This window comes from Manacus candei, unplaced genomic scaffold (genome assembly GCF_025592945.1).
Source record: "Manacus candei isolate 608988 ecotype Guabito, Panama unplaced genomic scaffold, ASM2559294v1 h1tg000067l, whole genome shotgun sequence".
Taxonomy (NCBI): Eukaryota; Metazoa; Chordata; class Aves; order Passeriformes; family Pipridae; genus Manacus; species Manacus candei.
In genome coordinates, this window is record NW_026138115.1 from 13,182,118 (window position 1) to 13,206,257 (window position 24,140).

The window sequence follows — 24,140 nt, forward strand, 5'->3', positions numbered from 1 at the left end:
GCAAGACTTAGAAAATCATTTGTAGATTATTTCTTTAATGCCAGAAGGAATGGTTGCATCAGTTTCTTTAATCTCCTGTCTATCAGTAAGCATTAAATTGCATTGGATTGTGCTTTTATTGAGCCAGGTAATATGTGTCATTAATTTGATTCGTTCCCCAGAGGTTTCTGGCAATGATTTGAATGGCGTAGAAGACTGAGTATCACTTCCTTTCTGGGATAGCTTAATCTGTTAGTCATTCTCCCCGTTTAAAAATAAAGAGAGGGGGGAAAAAAAAGGCAGCTGTAAACTGTATTGGGGCTTTTGCTGCTTACCGAATCAAGCGTATAGAATATATAATTTCCATCCTTAGAGAAGGAGATGTGATACCCTGTAAATTACAGGGCAGCCTGATGGATAAGCAGGTAAATTAAGTGTTGGAGAACTACTCGGTGACTCCAATATTCAAGTCTTTTTGTCCGGGAGGATGGACTGGGGGTGTGTTCGCTGAAGCCCCTTTGTCCCTGGGCCGCCCCGGGTAGCGCAGGACGCGGGGCGGCGGCTGCGGCGAGTGCGGTGAGTGCGCGCTCCCTCCAGCGGCGTGCGGGGGTGAGCGGCGTGCGGGCCGCGGCGCCTTTGCTTTTCCATTAGAGGTTAAGTGTGCGGTTTGATTGGAATTGGACTCCCCAGGAAATATATTTTATAGTCTGAAACAGAAGTAGTTCTACTAAGAAGTCTTTATTTTAGCAGGTGATCTTTGTTGGATTTTAAAAAACCAGCCCAATAATATAAATTCTGCTATGCAGTCAGCTCCATATTACTTAGTACGAAGGGGAAGCTGTGATGTTCCAGATAGTGGAAAACCAAGTTGCTAATGATAGACTTTTCTAGTAGGACTCAGACTGAGTCTGGTGCTGGGCCAGACCTTAATAAGCCTTGCTGGACTTGGACTTACCTTATGAACAGCCACCAGGTTCTGTCTCCATTATATTTGGGTACTCTTGGTTCCTTACACAGAGCCTATTTAGGTTTTCACAGTTAATTAGGTTGGGCTCCACTGGCTGGCAAAACATGTCTTCCAGCTCCAGACCAACCAGCTTTGGAAATGAGGCAGGATGCATTGGAATGGCAGCATGCCTGTGGCCAGCGAATCCAGGCTGCCTCTCTGCTCTGTGCAAGCAACTCTGGTGTCCCCATGGATAATTTAAGCATTGGTCATATTGTTGTCTTTAGGAGTAGACAAGGATGTTAATATTTTTGTTGGTTTGGGGTTTTTTTAAATTATTATCATATTTTTTTAAATAACCTGCTGGAGCATCCTGGAGCTCTCGTCTTGTTAGAGAGAGCAGCTACAGACTCTAACTACATTACTGATCCTTGATAAATTCACAAGTGAATACTACCTAGGATATTTTAATGTTTTCAACTTTTCTCCCTGTGTGTACAGGTTTTGGATAGTAGTCTGCTTGCAGAAAGACATGTTCAAGAAATATTTTGACTTTGCTTCCTTTTTGCCAGTGTTGAGTTCATATAGAAGAACACTTAGAATTTGTCTGTCATGGATTTGTTGGAGTTTGTTTGTTTTTAACTTAAGTGTGACGCCACACTAATTCAAGCCCAGTACTTCATGTATTCTACATTTTATTAATTTCAGGTGGGAGTGTTTGGTGCCCAGAGAAGAGAATTATTATGTGTTCTTTCTTCCCCTGCTTTGAGCTTTTAGTGGTAGCATGTGACGATGTCCATTGACTACAGTAGTTAATTTTCATGAATCAGACAAAGCTTTTGGATTTTAAGCTAAAAAATATAAACCATGGAATTCTAGAAAGGGGCGAATTCTAGAAAGGTTAGTGTTTAAGTACCAGCTATAATATAGTTACCCAGCATGAAGTGTTGATTAATTATACTTTTTGATATGTAGTTAATTCTGCCTTTTATGACTAGCATTCAGGACTGCAAAGGAATAGACTTGTTTTGTCAATTGTGTGCGTGCCAGATGGAGCCTTAATATGTGTCAGCAGATAAATGGGCCATTATTAAGATTAGATGCATAATGATCATTTCAGCCTTGTTTATTTAGGTCATCGACAGCAGTAGAAGAGGATGTCTTACAAGAAAAAATACTTTGGGATCTGAAAATCTTTTTCTTAGACTGCTGTCAAAATAGATGTAGAACTTTTGTTGTCTAGTTTTTAAGTAACACATTGAGTTAAGTTTCTAGTTTACTTAAATGAGAACTTAAAAAAACCAATTACAACCACAAGTAACCTGATTTGTTGTCCTGAGTAGCAAAGCTGATAGCTGTGTAAGCAGATGAGTTTGTTCATTTATTAGATGGTACTAATGAAATTAATATTTTACCTAGTTTTTCAGTGCAAGGCTCTTAGTTATTTAGTAGACAATGCAATGTTCAGGTATATATGTATTCTTAAAATAACATCTACAACTTTAGACTCCTTGCACTAGTGAAAGACTTTGACATTAATAAATATCTGTGTTCTATTTCAGGTTGCAGTGTAAGATTTTAGAAGTCATACCTCCAGCCCATCACAATGGAATGGCAAATGGCCACACCAGCAGTGCTGATGGAGACACAATTGTCATCAGCGACAGTGATGACTCAGAAACGCACAATAGCTCTGCACAAAATGGGTACGTGATTCTTTTACAGTATAAATTGTTCTGATTGGGTGGAAATGAGACTAAAGCAGATGTGGCAGAGTCTGACTGAAACAAATTACTTGATCTGTATGGGTTGCGAGTGTTCAGACAGCTGAAGGTGACAAGCTGAACATTCACAGGTGCCAGTTATGCTAATCCACCAGAAAACTTTGCATTGTGAGAAATGGAGTACCTACAGAATAATCATAGCTAATCTGTTTGCAATGGCAGTGTTTTTGCTGAGAGATGGTGGAAGAGCTGTGTGCACCTGTCAGTAGTTCTTTGTGCTGCAGAACCTGTGCTGCTCTAGCTTGGAAAATGGAGTCACGTTCCGCATTTCTGCAGTTGGGTATTATTTCACTTCCATTATGGGGCTCAGAATTGAGATTGCCTCATAAGAGAAGGACTAAAACTCTGAAAAGTCTTCCTGGAGACTTCACGTGTTTGTGTCCAAGAAACCAAAAACATACAAAGCTTTCTTCATTGTGCGTGGGTCCATATAAATATATACCATTGTATTTAATGGATTTGATTATGATTTTAGGTGCAGTGAAACAACGTGTCTTGTCTTCAGGAATTTTCTATAGGCTGAAATCGCTTAATAACATTGAATATGAGAGCTTCTTGGTTGTAACTGTGGTGTTTAGTTTGGAGTGTCCCTTTACTGATCAGCAATTGAACCTCTCTGTGCATCTTATCCTAGCATTATGAGAAGATTTTTGTGCTTCACAGACACGATGGTGAAAGAAGAGGGTTTGAATTGGGCCCCAGTCTAGTATCTAGCATCTAGCAACAACAGGCTTTGCATGAACTGTTATTGACTTTGATGTCACATTGATACAGAAATTAATCTCATTGATTGCTGCATGATGAAATCATGTCCTGACATGCCTTGAATAACTAGGATAGAGCTCCTCAGTTGGCTAAGAAAATAACATGGGGTAAATAATTTTGAAGTTTTTCTGCTGTCTCTTGAAGGCAGTGTCCAAGTTGTGCATGAAGATGTCCTACATATTTTAGAAAATAAATGCATTTTCAGTGTTCCAAAAGGCATATGGCATTTGAAAGGAGGTTATTCTTTGAATTATGCAAGTGTGCACAGTGCTGACTGTAGGATTGATCCCGTTATAGTGCTGTCATTTCCATGCATGCAGAGCTGGCAGTAAGACTAAGTCTTGCTCTCCCGGGCAGTCTGTGGTTGTCCCCAGCTGATTAGTTATTTTGACAGTGCAGAGACGGGAGAGAAAAGGAAATCTTGTGAGAATGTACTAACTTTTGAAGCACTGTTCTGTGACACACCTAACTAACATTTGTGCTACAAGTTTAAATTGCAACCCTCTTATGGCTTTAAAATGCTTACTTGAAGTTTTAAGTGAGTGTTTATAACAAATGAGAGAGTGTAATAACACATCAGTTGTTCTCTAGATATATTCTGGGTATATACAAACTTGAAAAGTATTGTTTGCTGTACCTGCAAAACCCATCTGAAAGTAAACCATAGTTGTCAATTTTTGTGTGGCATTTAAGATTCTTTATACCATTACTCATAAAAATAAGAAATCCCACTGAACTGAATGACATCATTTTGCAGCCCTGATCTTTCAGGGACTATATTTTGCTGTTTATGGAGAGACTTTTCTTTGGGGGAGTATGGATGTTAGTCATGTTGAGACCAATAGTATATATCCAACCAATAGTATATATCAACCACAGTTGATATGTGCAGAATGATAGTTCTGCCTTTAACAGCACTGCAGCTTTGCACAAAGACTGGGTCTCAAAACCCGAAGACTTGTGTGCAGGCAAACAATGGTACAGCAGATGCTTGGGGTGTTTGTGAAAAAGGGGGAGGGGAGCACAGCACAGATTGATGGGCCATCTGCAAATATTTTTCCCAAAGAATCTGTAAGGCTGGAGAATCTTAACTGAAAATAGATGTCATTAGAGATACCAGCCTTTCTGTGACCCTACTCCTGTCTGTGTGAAGCAGAAATAGCAATGCAGTCTGTACAAGTGTTCCTGCTGACCATTTTTATTGTATTCTGCAGTAAAAGTTGGGATGGTACAGGGAGAAAGAGGCCAGGATGTGCTCACTCCTTTAGTCCTGCAGAAAAATAGGCTGCCTTCTAAGGCCTGGATTATGAAGCAAAAGTCTTCTGAGTTCTTAAACCGCTTATACCATGCCCTGGGACCTTCTGGTACCATAGGATAGTGGTCACATAGAATAGCAGTGTTCATACCTTGAACTGCTAGACTTTTAGGGGTAAGGTTGAACTCTTGTGTTTGCTTTTAGCACTTGGCAGCAGACTGGAGGTAGAGGGGCTTTTACTGACAAAGGTGTACAATTCAGCTGCAACTTAATAATTCATGGGATTCCTTCTGCCAGGGCCTCTGAGTAAGGTGAATCATCATCAACCATCAGAAATACTACGGAAAAAAATCTTCTGGTTTGCTGGTTCATAGACGTAAATTTGGCTGTTTGTTCAATTTGAAATGAAGAACAATTTTGGGGAAGGGTTAATGGTTTCTGCAAATTTTGGGATATAAGAGGTAATAAAGTTTTTGAAAATTATGTCAGTGGAACCTTACTGTCCAGGCTTCTTACCATCTTCAGCTGAATTTTCTGACTTTATTTGGAGAAGAAATTATTTACTGGATATGTCAAAAAGTGTGGGCATAGCTTGTCACTAAACGTATACAATATCTTCAGTACAAAAATCTTTCTTTGTCTTTAAGTCTTTCCATTCTTCCTCTCTCATCCCTCCATCCCTTGAATCAAATAATAATGATGGTAGGTCTTAGTCCACTTTATATTGGAAGGAAAGACCAAAGTACTGGATTAAAGGCAGCTTAAAATCTTCATCAGAGGTTCAAAGTCAGGATTTTGTTGCAAAGTGCTGTAGTCTTGTACCTAGAGCAGTATAACTAGTGTGTTGTTAACGGTCTTCAGATTGCTGTTTTGTCGTTGAAGTTTTAGTCAGATTACAGAAAATATTTGCAATTCCAAATGGGCAGTTGTTACTGGTCAGTAGGAGTTGCTTGTCAGTGGCAACTTTCAAAGGTGTGCTGAGGTCAGCTTTCCTGTCGGGATCAGTATCCTGACAGGTTACCTCTGTGTAAGGCTTGCCCTGGAGCATAAGGAGACCATAAAATGATTGTGTTATTTAGCTAGCATTGTTCAAGGGAGCCTTTTCTGTTCCTAGACTTAGTCAGAGAGAAAGAGAAAAGTCACTACCTCTTTTTGGAAAAGTGGGACAGCATTCATTTTAGATGCCTTCCTGATCTTCTAACTCTTTTTCTGTGCAATTTTTCTACTTCCCTTAATACCATAAGGTATAGGTAGCTCCAGCAAGACTCAGACCTCATAGTATAGGCCGTTGTGCCCTGGGCAAGGTACTTGAGAAGGACAAGATTGAAGGAGCTGGGGTTGTTTAGCTTGGAGAAAAGGAGGCTCGAGGGGGACTTTACCTCTCTCTACAACTACCTGAAATGAGATTGTTCCAAGGCGAGTGTTAGTCTCTTCTCCCAATTAATAAGTGACAGGATGAGAGGAAATGGCCTCAAGTTACACTAGGGGAGGTTTAGGTTGGATATTAGGAAAAATTTCTTCACCAAGGGTTGTCAAATGTTGGAACACACTGCCCAGGGAAGTGGTGAAATTGCCATCTCTGGCAATGTTCAGAAGGCATGTGAGTGTGGCAGTTGGGGCTATGGTTTAGTGGTGAACATGGTGGTGCCAGGGTAATAGTTGGGCTCAATATAAGAGGTCTTTTCCAGCCTTAACAATTCTGTGATTCTAAGGTCTCAGAAGTTTCTTGGTAAAGCTACCTTAATACCATGCTGTCAGAATACAGCATAGCAGTACTGTAAGAAGAAATCTGTGTCCAGATCATGTGGTCACCATGCCAAAGTAATTGAAGGCCTGATGAGATTCTTACCTGTCAGTGGTTCAGTATAAACCCATCCAAAAATGCAGGACGTTGCCACAGGTACTAACCACATTTACTTGAGTGCATTAGAAACTAGTGTAATATGAGTGAGTCAGTTCCAGTTTTTACCTACTAAATTACAAAATACTCTATTTTTTTTCCTCTGGATCTGGTTGTCTGTCAGAGCTGTGCTGTGAAGATTTCCATGAGGGCTCTGTGCTGTGAATGGGTCTAACCCTTGCTAACTCTTGTGTGTTTTCTATAATACTTTATAAAGTAAAATATAACCAAACATAATACTACTTTTATGCCAAAGCAGCTAGATAATCTGTATAAATTTTAGAACTTTCTATGTGTACCGAATGATCTTTTTCTTCCTCTTCGGTACTAAGCAAAATTTTGACTTTAAATTTGAATTTATGGAGGAGGATTTCAGGAATATGTTCACTTCTTGGGATAATAATTGGAAACTCAGAAACTAAGCAGAAAAAATGTAGTGTCTTGGAAATTAGGTTTGGGCTACTGCGTATGATTCACTGAAGTTGAGAGAAGGATTTACTCAAACTAAAAAGTAAAGATTAATGATACAAGAGTGGAACATTTGATTATACTTTGGGCCCTGCATTTGACTGCAGACAGTATCAGAGCTTAGAATCTATTCAAAATGTATAAATAAGCTAATTTACTTTTGATTTAACATTGGTAGTCTGCCTTTTATTTTTTTATCTGAACATTATCTATTTGTGTCATTCTTCAGCTTATTAGATGAAAGGGCTGGAAACACAGGGATGTATGGTAAAGAGCAAGTTTGTATTTTATACTATCCAGAAATCCCTAGTAACAGCCTTCATAACTTCATCTTCAGTCTCAAGATAGGAAAACTAATCATGGAAGACCAAGTCATGGTATGACCAAAATACGAAGACTCTTTCAACAAGCTTATGTAGAGACATTAAAATCTTGCTGGTGGATATACTGTACTACTTTATATAAACAGTTTATCTCTGTTTTGCTAATATGACTAGCTGGGTGGGTTTTTTCTGTTATATTTCTTAAATTTGAATTGGTCTGAGTGATTCAACTTGAGATTTTGACTTGGATAGCATCATGCAAGACACTGCATATGATAGCACCTATCTGTAGGTCTAGTAGATGTGTTGCTGTGTCCAAGTATAAATCTCCTTTTTGGTCAATCCCTTAATTTATTCTTAACTATGTTGATAATTTAATCATCATAAACTATTTTTCATGAGAAATTTGCAAATTCTTCTCATCTGAAACGACACTGATGGTGAATAAGTACTGTTTTCTTTTACATTTAATTTGTATGAATGTATTTATTATTAGGCATTGGAATGGTACATTTCTTTGTACTCTGTTTCACAGTTAGTGGGGAAGAATAAGAATTGGAGCAAGTTTCATAGTCAACAACCTTGGCGAGTACCTTTCTCTACATCTTGTGTATGTTGTTCACAGGGCTAAAGAATAGCAAGTGGTATATTGGTTAATTTTGGTACAGACTCCACCTTAAAGCATTTTGTAAATGCCAGAAGGACTGACTATGATGAAATGCATAGTTTTAAATCTCCTAGTTCATCCACATAACAACTACTTCAACTTTGCTTACTGATGAAATAAGATGATGATTGAATTCCTGATAAAACATTACAACTTGATTACAAATTGCCACCTAAGAGAAGTTAGTTCTGTTATTTAATAGCAAAATGCAGCATTATTTAAAGAAAGTCTCATTAGTTTAGCTCTGTTCATGAAGTCTGTCCATAAATGTACCACACTTTTAAAATATATTGTCTATGGCAAACCACCTCTCTTCATCTTTTAAAGGAATGAATCTTATTTTGGTAGCACACCAGACCTGGGTGTTATTCTCCTAGGAAGAGGTGTAAAAACACTTTACTCTTACATTAAAACTGAAGAAATATATTGCATGCAGAGGAAAAAACCTAGTTCTCTGTAATGCTGGCTGGAAAAAGGAAATGCACAATAAAATACATAACCTGATAAGCATTTATTTTAAAGTGTTGATGCTTTGCCTTATGATCTCTGTTATTTTCAGAATGTTGTTGAATGTTGCATGTTTTGCTATGTGATTGGTAGCTCTAGGGCTAGTATTTTTAATCATTTTATTTAATTCTGTCTTTTGGACTCCTTCCTCATCATCTTCTTCTTCTTTTTTCTGTCTTCCCGTTGCCATCATGAGTACTGAGAATATTAAGGAGACGACTTTCTGAGGGATAAGGATGTATCATTACTTGTCTTTATTTCTTTATTCTTCCTTCCCTTCTTATCTCCCATTTCCCTGCTAAGAAAACCAACATCCCTGATCACTTTTCCTGTTTCTTCCAGGAACTGGTTTTGATGCAGATTTAAATATTGTAGCAGAAAAGTTGGCACAAGTTAATAGGTCCTCTTTGGTACCACTGGAAATTACAGCCTGTATTAAATATAGATTGGTATTTTCAAGAGATCCATTGTGTAGGCATATGAATATATTAAATGTGCAATAAAAGGCTGATATTGTGTGAATATAAACTTTTTTTTTTTTAATTTTTTTAGGCAGAAGAAAGCCATAATTGAACCTTCTTTGTTCAAATACAAAGTCCAACCTATTAAAAAACACTTGTATGAACCTGTTATCGTTAAAGCATCTCAACTAAGGTAAAAATTAGTATGTTAAAGTTAAAATTGTACTTTATACCTGTGAGTTGTGTGAGCTGTTTTTGATATAAAATGGCATTTTAAAACAATGTTAGAGCTCTTAATTAAAAGCACTGGAACAAAATACTGTGCTACAGGCTTTCTGTAACAATGGTTTGAAGCTTTACTAGCATTAACACAGTTAGCAACTCCTTGCAAATCTCTGCTTTCATTGACGCAGAGATGAGACATGCTATGACTTCTGATACCTGTGGCTACTGTTGTGATTGATGGAGTAGGTGGAATAAAGTTTGGGAATCCTGTTCTATAATATTAATAAACTATTGGCATTGTGAGTGCTTTTTATGGTAGCGTTGCTGGTTTGAAATGTTGGAGCAGACACTGGCAATCAGACTGATTAAAATAGAAAGCTGCAGAGTTTTTGCTTCTTAAATAACAATTTTGTCTTGAATTAAGTTAAAATATGTGTTTAGAATAGATTGTGCATCAAAACTTTATAACTGGATCCTGTAAAAAAACTTAGGTGATTGCAAGTCATTTAGTTCCAGCAGGAATCAGGATTTGATTTTTTTCATTAACTACATTCCTGTATAGTTAGTTTTTTCGTTCTCATGAAGTAGTGTGGGTTCCCTGGAATGCCAGGAACCATTAGAGTGCCCACTGTCCTCTGTAAGGAGTGCCACACCGTGACCAAGCAATGTGTGAATTCACCTCCCCCTTGTTGGCTTGTCTTCCCATTTGAGAGATGTGATGCTGCTTTTGTGCTGTCCTTGTTTTCTTGTTTGTTTTCCCTCTCTCCTGAAACAGTCCTGTCCTTGGGACAGGAGCACAGGTGATGCTTACCTCAGTTCCTGCAGTAGCAGGGATAAATGAGGAGAGGAGTAGGAAAACTCATCAATAGGTGGCTAAAGCATTGGTGCTGCCAGCAGAATTTTGGTTTTTTCAACCATGGGGCAAATTCTATGGTACCTAGCCTGCTAGAGTCAGATGGGCTTCATCTATCTAGCAAGGGCAAAAGATCTCTAGCCTGTTAGTTGTCGGGGCTGATCAAGAGGGCTTTAAACTAGGTTTGAAGGGGGAAGGGGTTAAAACCAGGCTCTCCAGAGATGAGCCTAAGGGTGGAAAGCCTGAGTTAGAAGTGAAATCAGCAGCCCAGCTGAAGTGCACATACACCAGTGTATGCAGCACGGGTAACAAACAAGAGGAGCTGGAAGCCATCATGCAGCAGGAAAGCTATGATGTAGTCTCCGTCACAGAAACGTGGCGAGATGACTCGCATGGCTGGAGTGCTGCCACGGATGGCTAAAAGCTCTTCAGAAGGGTTGGGCAAGGCAGGAGAGATGGAGGGGTGGCTCTGTATGTTAGAGAGTCTCTTGACACTGTAGAACTTGAGGTCAGTGGCGATAAGGTTGAGTGCCTGTTGGTCAGAATCAGGGGAAGGCCAACAAGGCTGACATCTTGGTGGAAGTCTGTTATAGACCACCCAATCAGGATGATGAGGGTGATGAATTATTCTACAAGCAGCTGGCAGATATCTCAAAATCACCAGCCCTTGCAGATGACACTAAGCTGGGGGAGCATGTTGATCTGCTAGAAGGCAGGAGGGCTCTTCAGAGGGACCTGGACAGGCTGGAGAGTTGAGCTGATTCCAATGAGATGAGGTTCAACAGGGCCAAGTGCCGGGTCCTGCACTTTGACCACAACAACCCCCTGCAGCGCTACAGGCTGGGGACAGAGTGGCTGGAGAGCAGCCAGGCAGAAAGGGACCTGGGAGTTTGGATTGCCATGAAGCTGAACATGAGCCAGCAGTGTGCCCAGGTGGCCAAGAAGGCCAATGGCATCCTGGCCTGTATCAGGAACGGTGTGGCCAACAGGACCAGGGAAGTGATTCTTCCTCTGTACTCAGCACTGAGGCCACACCTGGAGTACTGTGTCCAGTTCTGGGCCCCTCAGTTCAGGAAGGATATTGAGCAGGTCCAGGGAAGAGCAACAAGGCTGGTGAAGGAACTCAAGCACAAGTCCTATGAGGAGAGGCTGAGGGAGCTGGGGTTGTTCAGCCTGGAGAACAGGAGGCTCAGGAGAGACCTCATCACTCTCTACAACTCCCTGAAAGGAGGTTGTAGCCAGGTGGGGGTTGGTCTCTTCTCCCAGGCAACCAGCAGTAGGACAAGAGGGCACGGTCTTAAGGTGTGCCAGGGGAGGTTTAGGTTGAATATTAGGAAGAAATTTTTTACGGAGAGAGTAATCAGGCATTGGAATGGGCTGCCCAGAGACGTAGTGGATTCACCATCCCTGAAAGTTTTTAAGATGACATTCGATGTGGCACTTAGTGCCATGGTCTAGTAACCGCAGTGGTAGTGGATCAGGAGTTGGACTTAGTGGTCTCGGAGATCCTTTCCAACCTGGTTGATTCTGTGATTCTATGAATCAGACTTCAGTTTTGTTTGGGAATTTTAAGAAATATTTGGAGGATCTTCCATGGATGAATAGGTTGTGGAGTTTGTATGTTTTTATAAAAGAGGACGTATCAGGATCTTCAAAATAAAAATTGTAGATGCATAAACCAACTGTTTAAGTATTACTTGGGTTTTATTTTATTCGTAAGGAACTTTTTAATTCAACTGGAGTTGCAAAGAATGGTTGTTAGTTACAATATTAAGGATGTTATTTATAATGAAGAAAATAAGAAAAAGGTAAATGGTGTGGTCTGTTACATGACTCTTGCACATATTTTCAGCTGTACTTAAACAATAATTAAAGATGTTAGTTGATAATACCACCTTTCTTTCCTACTACAGCCGGAGGAAACATCTCTTTTCTCGAGATAGACTTAAACTTTTTCTGAAACAACACTGTGAACCACATGATGGAGTAATTAAAACTAAGGTAAGTAAGAAGGAATAATTTATGGGATAGAATATTGACCCTATTTAGTATTTTTTTTGCTCTTCTCTACAAGCTGCTCAAGCTTCTTTTTTAAACTACCTCAAATTTAGCTTTTTGTAATTATAATATACCAATTTAGTATTTGACTTTTCCAAAATAAAAGATGATGGTACATTTCTTTTTTAGATACCAGTTTAGAAAAGTCCCCAAAATAAAAAAGGGAGCATTTACCTAGAAAAATTTTATTTATTAAAGCATAATATACTTTTGCTTAGTCTAACACATGAGTTGTTTTCATTCTTCAAGATATGCCTGATATTTCTAAGGCAAATAAAAACAAACTGTTTTTGTTTTGGTACAGTATGCCAATACTATTCTGTTGTAATGCTTTTGATTGGAAAATGTTTTATGGTAGGTTGAATTCAGTCTTCAGTGAGACATCTTATGAGATGAGATATGATATTCAGTACAAGTTCAGATTTAAGTTCACATCTTAGTGCAGGATGACTGAGAATTTGTTTCCTTGTGCTCAAGGAATTGAGCAGCTTTTCCCACACTTACCAAGTAGGCAGCAATTCCCCTTGCCTTGCCTGTTGTGCCACAGGAGATCCTGGACTCCTTCACTATGTATTGCAGACTTGACCCTGAAATCCATGTTATCTTCTTGTTTTTGGAAAGAAAGAAGCATGGTTTTTTTATTTGTCTGGTACTTCGTTGTACAGCCATGTAACTGCTCATTCTGGACAGGAAGGGTTGAAGAGATGAGAGCATCAGTGAGAGTCTTGCCTCTAAAAGTTGTGGAAAATAACAACAGCAATCAATTTCTGAATAAGTTTGTAACTTTAGAGTCTGTCTCTTTTAAAGAAATGGAAATAAGAGAAAATAGAGCTGAAAGGGATAAAACACTCCCTTCCTTGGGCTTGTTAGTGATCGCGTTGACCTAGCTCACTGTAATGCATTAAGGACTAGTGATCTATTAGTGACGCTTTCTGGAGCCTCAGGAAACTTGTTATATTCTGTATATGTGTGCATTTGTCATCTTGTCTTTGAGCTTTCTGTGGAGTGCCTTGTCCCCTTGCTGATTGCCTTGAATTTCAGTTATGCGAACATGTCGTATTTGGAATGTCTCCTCTTGTATTGCGTGACAAGGGCAGACTTCCTGAAGGCATCAGGTTGAGAAAGTAGACTTGAAAAGAAACTTTGACATTTTGGAGCGGTCCTCCTCCAGAAATGAGTATCATAGAGAATTATGTAATTATTCGATAAGTTAATTTTCTGACTTTATCAGTCAAAAGGCATTCTTGACACTTTTCAATAACTTGCTAGGATGACTGTGCCCAGCTGTATTTGCTAAAAGGCATCTAAAGAAATAGCATCCTACCAAATGAAGCAAAATTCTGTTTTCAGATGTGTGCTGTATACGTTATTATCTACTTTGTAGATTAACTCTACACTTAGACTATTTCAGAGCTTTATTTCTTATCCAAAGTTAACCAGTTGTCAGTCTGGTTACTTTTATTGTCTTCTGTTAATTAATTATTCAATAATTAGTTTATATTTATGAAAAGGTAAGAATTTCACAATGAATATCTGTTTTCATCTTTCTTACTAAGGCAACATCAATTGAAAAATACAACCTAGCAGAACAAAATTTCTCCTACTTCTTTCCTGATGACCCACCCACATTTATCTTCAGTCCTGCAAGCAGACGGCGAGGGCGACCTCCAAAGAGGGCATCTACTAGTCTTGTAAGTAATAACATTTTTAATCCCAGATGAAGACACGTCAACATAGTCTTCTAAGTTCTGGATGGAATTTCCTGAACTTTTGGAACAGTTGAAATGCAAGGTTGACATCATGCTTCTTTACTTTGAGGATGAATTGAGATATATTACATAATTGCTATTAAAGTAATTGCTTTATAGTTCAACCAGTAAAAGGGACCATATTTGTTATGTTATCTTCTTATTTTTATCTTCATTTTTGTGATCTCATCAAGAAAGTAGCTTTTCAGTGTGTTGTGAAGATGCACAGAGTACTTGTCCCTTCTGGGATTGATAAATAATTTGTTAAAAAGCTTTAATTTGAACTCTGAGATACAATTATGTCACTTGCCCTCAGATACAGATATATCACTTGCCTGTATTTAAATATGGAGAATCCTGGTGCTCTAATCTACTTTATCTTGTTCTAGAGAACAGTTGAAAAATTAGGAATATCTTTTGCTGGTCATTTCACTGTAGTTATTATTTTCTTTTTTTCCTCTGCCCCTCCAAATTTTCAACCAGGAGGACAATATTAGCGCTAAACGAAACACCCCAGGAAGCAAAAGTAAAGTATCAAGGGAAAGGACAAGGTTCCAGAAGCAAAAAGAAGATACGCCGGCCATGGGTAAGTTGAGGTTTAGTCCTATGACCAGTAGAACCAGTTTTTGCAGGTTTGAGAGCAGGCTATAATTACAGTATTTTTGGGGTTGTACCTTTCAAATGGAAAACTTAAAAAGACGCTACTGCCACAGCACTATTGCAAAGTGCTCCTTTTAGTGGTTAGAAGGGTTGTTTCCTGATCTTTTTTCCTTTTTTTCGTTTTAGTTTACTGAACTGGGGAAATGTAGGAAGCTTGTGGTCCAACTTGTGTTGATTTCTATCTCAGATAAATAAAGAGCTAAAAAATTTTTGCAGAAGTCTGAGTGATGAACTCATGCAAAATTTTACCATCTGAAGGTGTATCAAAACATGAACATGTAACACAAATCAGTATGTTGTATGAGGAAAATGTGTAAATGGAAAAACTATCTCAAAATTTAAAACAACTGCAATACATTCTGAATTTTTCTGTTTAAAATATCACAAATCACTTAAGAGATTTTTAGTTTGGACTGACTGAATAATTTTGGCTTAGTTTTGACCTGTTCCTGATCAATTTAAACTTGATTTCAAAATAAGTAAGGGGACCTGCAAGCCTGTGGGTTTAACTAGGTAAACTGGTGTGTCTTCTTGAAGAGACGAAGTCTAGACAAGGAGATATTCTTCTGGATTTTAAGAACTTATGTTGTTCCGAAGAAAAGGCTTTAATCTATGGAAATATTTTAGTGAACTTCCAGTTTCAACCTGTCATTTCCATGAACATGGAATGCTTTAGGATGGCAAGGACATCTAGAAATTACCTAGTCCAACATCTGTTTAAATAAGTGCAGAGTTGTCTGATGCTGCTTTAGGCCTTTTCTTCATAGGAGACAGGACACTAGAGTTTTGTGTTATCCATTAAAATTGTGTGCATCCACTTTTTTGCACAACTAGCATCTACTTGTTTGTGTGCTGGAAATGACAGTATAGAACAAGGTAACAGCTGATTAACATCAAAACTGCTTCCTCTCTTGTGTGAAGGCTAGTTAAGACACATTTTCACAATGTGAAAAGATAGCAAAATACCAGGTACCTTGAAAGACTTGCCTTCTCAGTATGTAGAAGATTCTGGAGGGATCAACTTCACTGCATTTGTTTGCTGGCTGAGAGACACGGCTGGCACGTGTAGTAGCTGTCTGTAGAAGCAATGTAGCACATTTTCCAAATTTTATAGGAAAATGTAACCAAAGTCTTTTTTTTTCAGTACTATCCACTTGGTAAGAGTGGATCTCTTTTCATTTCGTTCACTTGTGATCCTAAGTTTCCTGTTTATTCAATTAAGACAGTAAAACCCCCTTTTATTTGTTAGCCTGTGTGTAGGTTGACAGGCATTGTCTGTCCACAGAAAGTGGAAATTTGTATCCTGCTGTTCTTCTGCAGAGGACTACAAAGAAATGTGCATCTCCTCAGGCAATAACATTAAAGTTCAGCTTAAACTGTGTAACTGAAGTAAAACTTGAACAAAATGTACTGAAATAGTATGTAAGTTTCAAGTGTATTGACTTTTCAGTAATTCAGTAATAACTAAATACTTAAAAATCACCTATTTCAAGGTTTTTACTATCCCAGATATTTCATGGTTATATGCCACACGTGGTTGTGACATGCTTTTATTAATCAGTCATTACTAAATATCTTGCTGTAATTATACATGGTTGGAATCAGTTCTCATCTTTATATGTCACTTGAGGGAAACCAATAAAACAAGCAATAAACTTCTGTATACTCATAAAACCAGATAAATTTAGCTTTATTACAGTGATGAGAACCTGTAGAACATGTCTAATACTTAGGCTTAAAACTCTGATTGTCTGAAGAACTTTCAAGTGTTTGAATTTGTGGTTGGCATAGAAACAATTCAGTCTTCATAACAATATCTTTTTCATATGGTAATTATAAAAAGTTCAGCCTATTTAGCAGTTAAAACTAACATTTTACAAAAGAAAAAATAACTGTTTTTTCCCTTTTGTAGCTTTTGAAAAAGCTAAATTAAAACAAGAGAAGGCAAATGCTATAGAAGCTAGGAAAAAGGAGAAAGAAGATAAGGAAAAAAAGAGAGAAGAATTGAAGAAAATTGTGGAAGAAGAAAGGATGAAAAAGAAAGAAGAGAAAGAGAGACTCAAAATAGAAAAGGAAAAAGTAATGCATTTGAAGTATATGTGTTTCATATAGAAACAGTATAACAGGTTTCTAGTTTTCTTGTTTCTTAGTTATTATCTGTTTCAAGTTATTTTCCATTAACTGTTTTCAGTTCCTAGTAAAGCACTTCAGAAGAACAGACAGTCATAAGATTTGATTATGGGTTTGTATTTCTGGTTAACGTTGTCTATAATTTTACTTCACCAAAGTTCACTTTACTTCAGAAGTAAGGTCTATTTCAGTGTGGTGGATTGGGTTTTCTTCTCAATGGTAATGCATACAGTTATTTGATTTGATGGTTATCTTCTGTTTGAGTGTTAAAGATGCTGTACTGCATCAGATTCACAGCATATCAAATGGTTGTGGGTTTCCTTGTGGATTCTTTTTGCTTGCTAAATAACTTTTTGTCACTTTGAATATGAAGAAATTATATATTCCACAGTATTTCACCACAGCCACATCCACTATTTTGATGGTCTTTTTTGACGCAACTTTCATAAATATTCTAATTTTTAGATTTTTTTCTTCAGGCACTTCCATTATAAACAAAACCCAAAACACCCCGAAACAAAGGCAACAACTAATCACGACAAAGTATCATGACATTTAAACATTTTTGCAAGTATAATTTTATACAAAATAAAAATTAATACATTACTTCATTCTAATTAAATGTGATGCTTTACTTTTCAGTGTGATTGCATAGTAAATGGTGCAGTTTTAGAAACTGCAATAGGGCCATCTGACAATATTTTATACACAATTGTGGCATTTTTTCAGGAAAGAGAGAAGCTGCGTGAGGAAAAGAGAAAATATGTGGAATACCTGAAACAGTGGAGTAAGCCTAGAGAAGATATGGAGTGTGATGATCTTAAGGTATGATTGAATTTGGAGTAACTCAAGCTCATACTTTGCAAGGACCCCAGGCTAGATTTCCTAATGCAGAGGCAAATCTAAATCTGATTGGAATGCTAGGGGCTGTGAATCACCTGCAGTCATGTAGTAAATACTTCCCAGTGGCAGTGCTAATGGGATCGTCTGCGTCTGCATTTTCAACCTCCAGAAAAGTTTTGCAGGCTGTATTCAGTCTACACATGGAGCAAATGTATGTTTAAAGTGCTGACATTAGAGTGGAGGGTATTGAGTATGCCTGATTTTTCTGTTAAATATACAAGATGAGCTCACCTAGAACAAACCCGAGTTACTTAAAAGATTTAAGTAATGAAGAAACCAAATTTTTTGGCTGCAAAAGGTATAAAGGACATTGGCTTCTTGCTTCCTGTGGCATTCTTTTGATTTGAACTCTAGCAATATACTTGTTTAATGAGCATTTTTCAGGACAAGAATATAAATAAAGATGAATTTAGGTGGAGACTGCTTTTTAAAAAATTCTCTTCTATGGAAATTGGTGAAATACCTTACTATGTTCCTATGAAGCATAGCATTGGGCATTCTTCTTGTTAATGTTTGTGAACTACCATAGTTGTGGAAAGGAGGTGTCATTCTGGAAATTGTACAACTCTGTCTGCTAAGAAACATTGAAAAGACAAATCTTTAGGAGTTACATCAAGATAGTAGTTTCAAAGTCAAACAATGTTAGACACTGTCATCTGTGATGTGGAGGTGGTGTCTCTGTTAAGTGGTCTTGTTACATGGTTACATGAGCTCCCTTTAAAATACCTTCAGCTGCTGCAAGTGCCTTACCAATGCAAAAAACTCAATACCAGAACGTGCAGTCATCAGACATGATCTTGCATATCCTAGTATTAGAAGGGTGTGTTTTATGTGAATGTGTTGGGTTTTTGTTTGCTTGTCTTCACAAGCAATCATGAGTAACTTTTAAGAGTATGTTTATTTTTGCTTGTCTAGACAGCATACTGAAATTCAAAACTCTTGTGAAATAATACAGGTTTACAGGAAAAATCTTGATAGCAAATGGTTGTAACTTGTAGTGAGTTTGACTTCCTTTGTTAAAGATACAAACTTCATGAACACGAATAAACTTTTTTCTCAAAAGTTTTACATTCAAGTTGCATGCTTTTCAGTTTCTAAAGTTAGTACTGCCATAGATGTTACTGTGCCTTGCAGGACCCTTTTTGGTAAAATGTAAAGAAACCCTACAGATACACCCCTTAGAATAATAAACTGTTTGGTTTTAATCACTTGTGTACTCTGCAGAAATCAAGTGGGATATTAAGTTGTCCCATTTGGATTGCAGGAACTTCCCATTCCAATGCCAGTGAAGACAAGACTTCCTCCCGAGATCTTTGGTGATGCTCTGATGGTTTTGGAGTTTTTACATGCTTTTGGGGAACTTTTTGATCTTCAAGATGAATTTCCCGAAGGAGTAACTTTAGGCAAGTTGTTGTTTATGTGGCAAGGAGCCCCAGTTTTGTGGTGTCTGTTCTTCTGCTGAACAACCAAACATCTTAAGTGCACCCAAGTACCACTGCTACAAATTTTCTGTGTGGCTTTAATATATTAGTGCTTACAGATGCATATCAATCCAGTTTTCTCTTCACAGTCAACTCTGCAGTGTTTGTAAAATCAAAGTTAATTTCAATGTACAAGTTGTTATTCTACTTACTAAAATATCTATTTGTACTTTATTCTCACGGTTATATATTAAAATAATGCTATTTTGTCAGCACTCTTTCTGACACCATGTCCTCAGGAATATACACAGTAAATTATGGAAAAGTAACTTGATTATCATACCTAAAGGAAAAATAATGTTTTCATTCTTCAGTACGTAATCGTTTTCCAACTTTGTGGCAAAAGTGACGCTTCTTAAACTTTATTCACAGAGGTTTTAGAGGAAGCTCTTGTAGGAAATGACACTGAAGGCCCACTATGTGAATTGCTGTTTTTCTTCCTGACTGCCATCTTTCAGGCAATGGCCGAAGAGGAAGAGGAAGTGGCCAAAGATCAAATAGCTGATGCTGAGACCAAAGGTCAGATCCTTAATTTTACTGCTGAAAAGCTGAAATGGTACTGGAATTAACTTCAAGCTGCATGATTTATGGCATTCCTTTGTTTAACCTTATCTTATTATGCATGGATATTGTATGTAAATGGGCTTGGTTTTTCTCTTTTGTCTGAAATTAAAGCTTTAAACTGGGCATGGAGTGCAAGGGTTGAGGGGAATAGAGAAAAAGGAAGCTCACTGTTACTACAATTGTATCCAGCAAAGCATAATAAGCTTTTAACAGCACTGCTTATGTTTTGGAGGTGCAGGAAGCATCTTCACCTTCCTCCTCTTCCTTCAGCACTGTTAGATGTTTCTCCTGAGGGTCCGGAAACAAGTACTTTTCCTAAGTCTCCTCAAAGGTCTTTATGTGTATCTATTACAAAAAAATCTGGACCTAACTAGATTAAAAATCTAAAACTCCCCAGCACAACAATAATGGAGAATTCAATATTCATTGTCTTTCAAGACTGGGAAGTATGCGTCCACAGCTCCTACATACTACCATGTCTCCTTCTTTCAGTAAAGGGCCTCACAGTCACTCTGCCTTTGGTCTTTGCTCTAAGGCTGAAGTTGCCCCCATTTTCAGAGGTATTCAGTATCACTAAACCCCTGATCAGAAGTGCAGACTTGGTTACAAATTTACATAGTCTGGTGTTTGGACTGCCAAATTTGCTGGCTGTTTAAAGGAGAAGCTTTGGCCCTTCCTGCTAGTCTTTATTTCATTAGAGATAGGTAGGAACATAAGAGCAGTCCCCATTTGAGGTCAAGTGAATTTTGTGGTGCCTCCACAAGACAGATATGTGAGGTACAGGAAAGTTCTTTTAATTCCTCCCTTGAAGACTCTGTATTTTCATGCTTAAGATTTATGTCCAGTCTATAAATTATATAAAGCATGAGCACTATCTTCAGCAATAGAGGTTGCTCTTTGTAATTGAATAAAGTTACAGATTTGATATGGTGTTAAAAAATTCAGACTGTGTTTTAATTACTGTTGAATTTAGCAATTAACCTGTATTTTTTTGACTACTGAGCATTGCTTTGGCAATACAAGGAAAGATTCCTTTATCAGGTATCATAGAATAGTTGATTAGATTCTTTATTATTCATAGGACAGATCAGAAAAAATGTAATGTAACTTTCATATTTTAATTCGACTTCATGGGGCTGGCAATTGCAAAAATCTGCTGTTTTGTTTCTAGTTTAGCAGAGCAATGGGTAAGGCACTTCATCTACTATGTTTTACATGCCTTGGAACTTCCACTTCTTGTCACTCTTGTTTAGACATCTTCTTTACCGTAAAGGAATTACATGTTCTTGGCTTTGTATCTGGTTAACCAAACTCATAGTAGTCACCATGTTTTCTCAGTTAAATTCTGTACAGGCAGTGTTTCTGCAACAGAGAACACCATGGGTGTAGGGTTTTGGGATGTACAGTACTTTCTCAAACTGTGTTACATAGATACAGGGAGAGAGGAGGTGCAGAGGTTCATTTTGCAGTATCTGGGTGACAGTTTTCAAACACCCGTCAATCGTCATACAATACGGTTGTGGATTTGCATTTTATGTAGTCTAAGTTTGGATTTGTGGCTCTGTATTGACTTGATGACTTTAACTGCTTATTGATTTGGATTTGAGTGACGTAAAATTGTTGAAACAGCATACAATGCTGAAAGAATTCTGCCAACCCTCTGGAGAAATACCTGTAAGTGCTGAGGAAACTTCTGTTTAAGAAACAGGAATTTGCTGTTTCTCCCTTTCACTTCCCTGCTTTCCTGGTCAGTTTGCTTATGTGTGATGTTCATTAAGTGCAGGTACTTGTTTTGGTGAAATATGCTTTCTTAGTCATGACTTAGTCATTGTGTTTGTGCAGAACAGGCTGTATCTAAGTTAGATAGAAAGTGTATGGTGAATGGTGATAGCCAGTATCAAAATATGTGAATGGTTTGGATTGTTTCCTAAAAACAAACTTATGATGGGAAATAGTAGTTTATTTGAGGAAAGGAAATACAGGTGTTTCTTGCATTGTTACTTGTTTGTGCTTTCAAATGTGTTTATGGATTTGTTTTTGCTGCCTTTTGTGTTGCCATTGTGCATGTTTTGTGTTGTGGTTGCTTTAACAGCTTATATGCTGTTCTCCCTTTATGTAGCATGTGGTGCATGTCTTTAGCTTTTAGTTGGATTTTTTTAGTTGCATTTAAAGATATGTAAATTTTCATTTGGACGTTGAATTGAGTTTTGAATACATTGATGCTTTTGTAAATATCGGCCCTCTTTTTGCTTTGTCTGCAACTTTTAAAACACAGCTTCCTTTCCTCCCCTCCACAGTACAAGTTTTAATTTGCACTAGAATAAAGTGTTTATTTCCTTAAAGATTTAACAGAGGCTTTGGATGAAGATGCAGACCCCACAAAATCTGCACTGTCTGCAGTTGCAACTTTGGCAGCTGCATGGCCCCAGTTACATCAGGGTATGTGTGGGTTTCACTTCTTGTTTTGTTACTGTTCTTAATTTACTGTGTATTTTAAATAACATTTTTATATTTATATACATTTAAATGTCTGTATAAAATAACTATACATTCTTCTCAACTGTAGGCTGCAATTTGAAAAACTTGGATCTTGATAGCTGCACTCTTTCTGAGATTCTCAGACTTCACATTCTAGCATCAGGTGCTGATGTAACATCAGCCAATGCAAAATACCGTTACCAGAAACGAGGAGGGTTTGATGCTACTGATGATGCTTGCATGGAATTGAGATTAAGTAATCCTGGTCTCTTGAAGAAACTTTCAAGTACCTCAGTATATGATTTGTTGCCAGGTAATAAAAGACAATACATGTTAGAAATTACTAGACTGCTTATTAAGTGATCAATTTTAGAACTGGCTTCAGACCAGTAATGGTCAGAATTTACTGTATCATAGAATAATTTAGGTTGGAAAGGACCTGTAGAGGTCACCTAGACCAAAACCCACTCCTATGCTTCAGCCCCCACAAACAGGTCCCACCACATCAGAGATTGCAGAGCTAGGCAGTCTCATTACTTCTGAGTTGCCTTTTTTTAATCTCATTTTAAAAATGTTAGTTTTACATGCAGGAGGGGATCTCTCTGGGAGAAGCATCGAAGTGTTTGATTCAGCCCCTGTTTTTTATGTTGTTCTGGTTTGAGTCTTTCATTCATTATTTGGAAATGGAGAAAACAAATACCATGTACTGTTCCTTTATCTCTGTTTTGAAGATAATATTGCATTTTACTACTTCTTTTGGTGATAAAAGTTAATAAATTAAAAATAAAGGCAGATATTTCAGGAAATGTCTCTTTGCAAGTACAGCTGGTAGACTGCAGATGTTTGACTGTTCACTAGTTCTTGAGTGAGAACAAATCCAGTCTGGAGTGTGTAAGAGTAAGGCTTATTATCAATTATATAATGAAATATAAATGTTGGTCTGAATTTTATTAGGAGAGAAGATGAAGATCCTTCATGCTCTCTGTGGGAAACTTCTGACTCTCGTCTCCACTCGAGATTTCATTGAGGACTCTGTTGATGTGCTACGACAAGCGAAACAGGAGTTCCGAGAATTAAAGGCAGAACAGCATCGCAAAGAACGAGAGGCAGCAGCAGCAAGGTAAAACTAGGATATGGAAAACTAAATTTTGTTGCTACAAATGAGATTAATTCCTTGGTTGCAGAAGGCATACGAGAAAAAATAGTAATGTTTCTGTTTTATACTGGTTTCTTGAGACCGTAGACAGGAATGAAACTTTGTTGTGCTAAATGTTGTGCATTCTCACATTAGTGCTATTTTTGGATTGTGTTTTAGTATAAAAGGAAAAAGATGTGGACAGATCAGATAGTAGATTAATTGCAACTGGTTTTCTATATCCTTCCTACTACTAGGATACGTAAGAAAAGAGAAGAAAGATTGAAAGAACAAGAGTTAAAAATGAAAGAAAAACAAGAAAAGCTGAAGGAAGAGGAGCAAAGAATTCCTGCTGTAGAAATATCTGTTGGGTATGATACATAGTATTACTGTGGTATATATGATATAGCACTTTTCAGTTACATGGCCAGACCTAACCTATATGGTGTTTGTTGACTTGATCATATGCAAAAGTATATTTTAAGTATGATTTTATTTTCTTCCTAGTGTTCTATAATTGGTTTATGAAAGTGATTTTTACTATACTCATAATTATTTTGGAAGCTTGTCAAGAGAAACTTACAAATTCTAATTTGTCTTTTGCATTGCTTTGTCTTGCATTGATTTAATCTCTATGAGTATCTTCATACAGACCATTGTAGTTCATTATCTCTTGAGGAATTGATCTGAGCTAGAAAATACTGACCTCACATAACAATTCACTAATCAAATTTCATAGCATTTTTTTTTCTTTTAAATGCTCTGTTATGCCAGGTGATTTCCATAAAACCAAAATTTTTTTGTTCTGTTAATAAAACTGCATGTTTTCAGGTGGTAAGATTCAGGCACA

At 37.5% G+C, this 24,140-nt stretch overlaps 1 protein-coding gene across 5 annotated transcripts in view; it reads left to right on the forward strand.

The window, feature by feature from the left end:
* Positions 1 to 24,140, forward strand: part of BAZ1A (bromodomain adjacent to zinc finger domain 1A) — a 66,823-nt gene that overhangs the window by 19,525 nt on the left and 23,158 nt on the right. For 3 of the 5 annotated variants that reach the window (XM_051806241.1, XM_051806240.1, XM_051806243.1), the window contains 13 exons: positions 2,488 to 2,631; positions 9,147 to 9,248; positions 12,047 to 12,134; positions 13,748 to 13,882; positions 14,423 to 14,525; positions 16,512 to 16,678; positions 17,459 to 17,554; positions 18,897 to 19,035; positions 19,486 to 19,632; positions 22,021 to 22,116; positions 22,244 to 22,468; positions 23,110 to 23,275; positions 23,548 to 23,661. In XM_051806241.1, the coding sequence (XP_051662201.1) occupies positions 2,488 to 2,631; positions 9,147 to 9,248; positions 12,047 to 12,134; positions 13,748 to 13,882; positions 14,423 to 14,525; positions 16,512 to 16,678; positions 17,459 to 17,554; positions 18,897 to 19,035; positions 19,486 to 19,632; positions 22,021 to 22,116; positions 22,244 to 22,468; positions 23,110 to 23,275; positions 23,548 to 23,661 (1,722 nt within the window). The remainder of the gene's footprint in view (positions 1 to 2,487; positions 2,632 to 9,146; positions 9,249 to 12,046; positions 12,135 to 13,747; positions 13,883 to 14,422; positions 14,526 to 16,511; positions 16,679 to 17,458; positions 17,555 to 18,896; positions 19,036 to 19,485; positions 19,633 to 22,020; positions 22,117 to 22,243; positions 22,469 to 23,109; positions 23,276 to 23,547; positions 23,662 to 24,140) is intronic. The other 2 variants (XM_051806244.1, XM_051806245.1) reach the window with 1 other exon arrangement.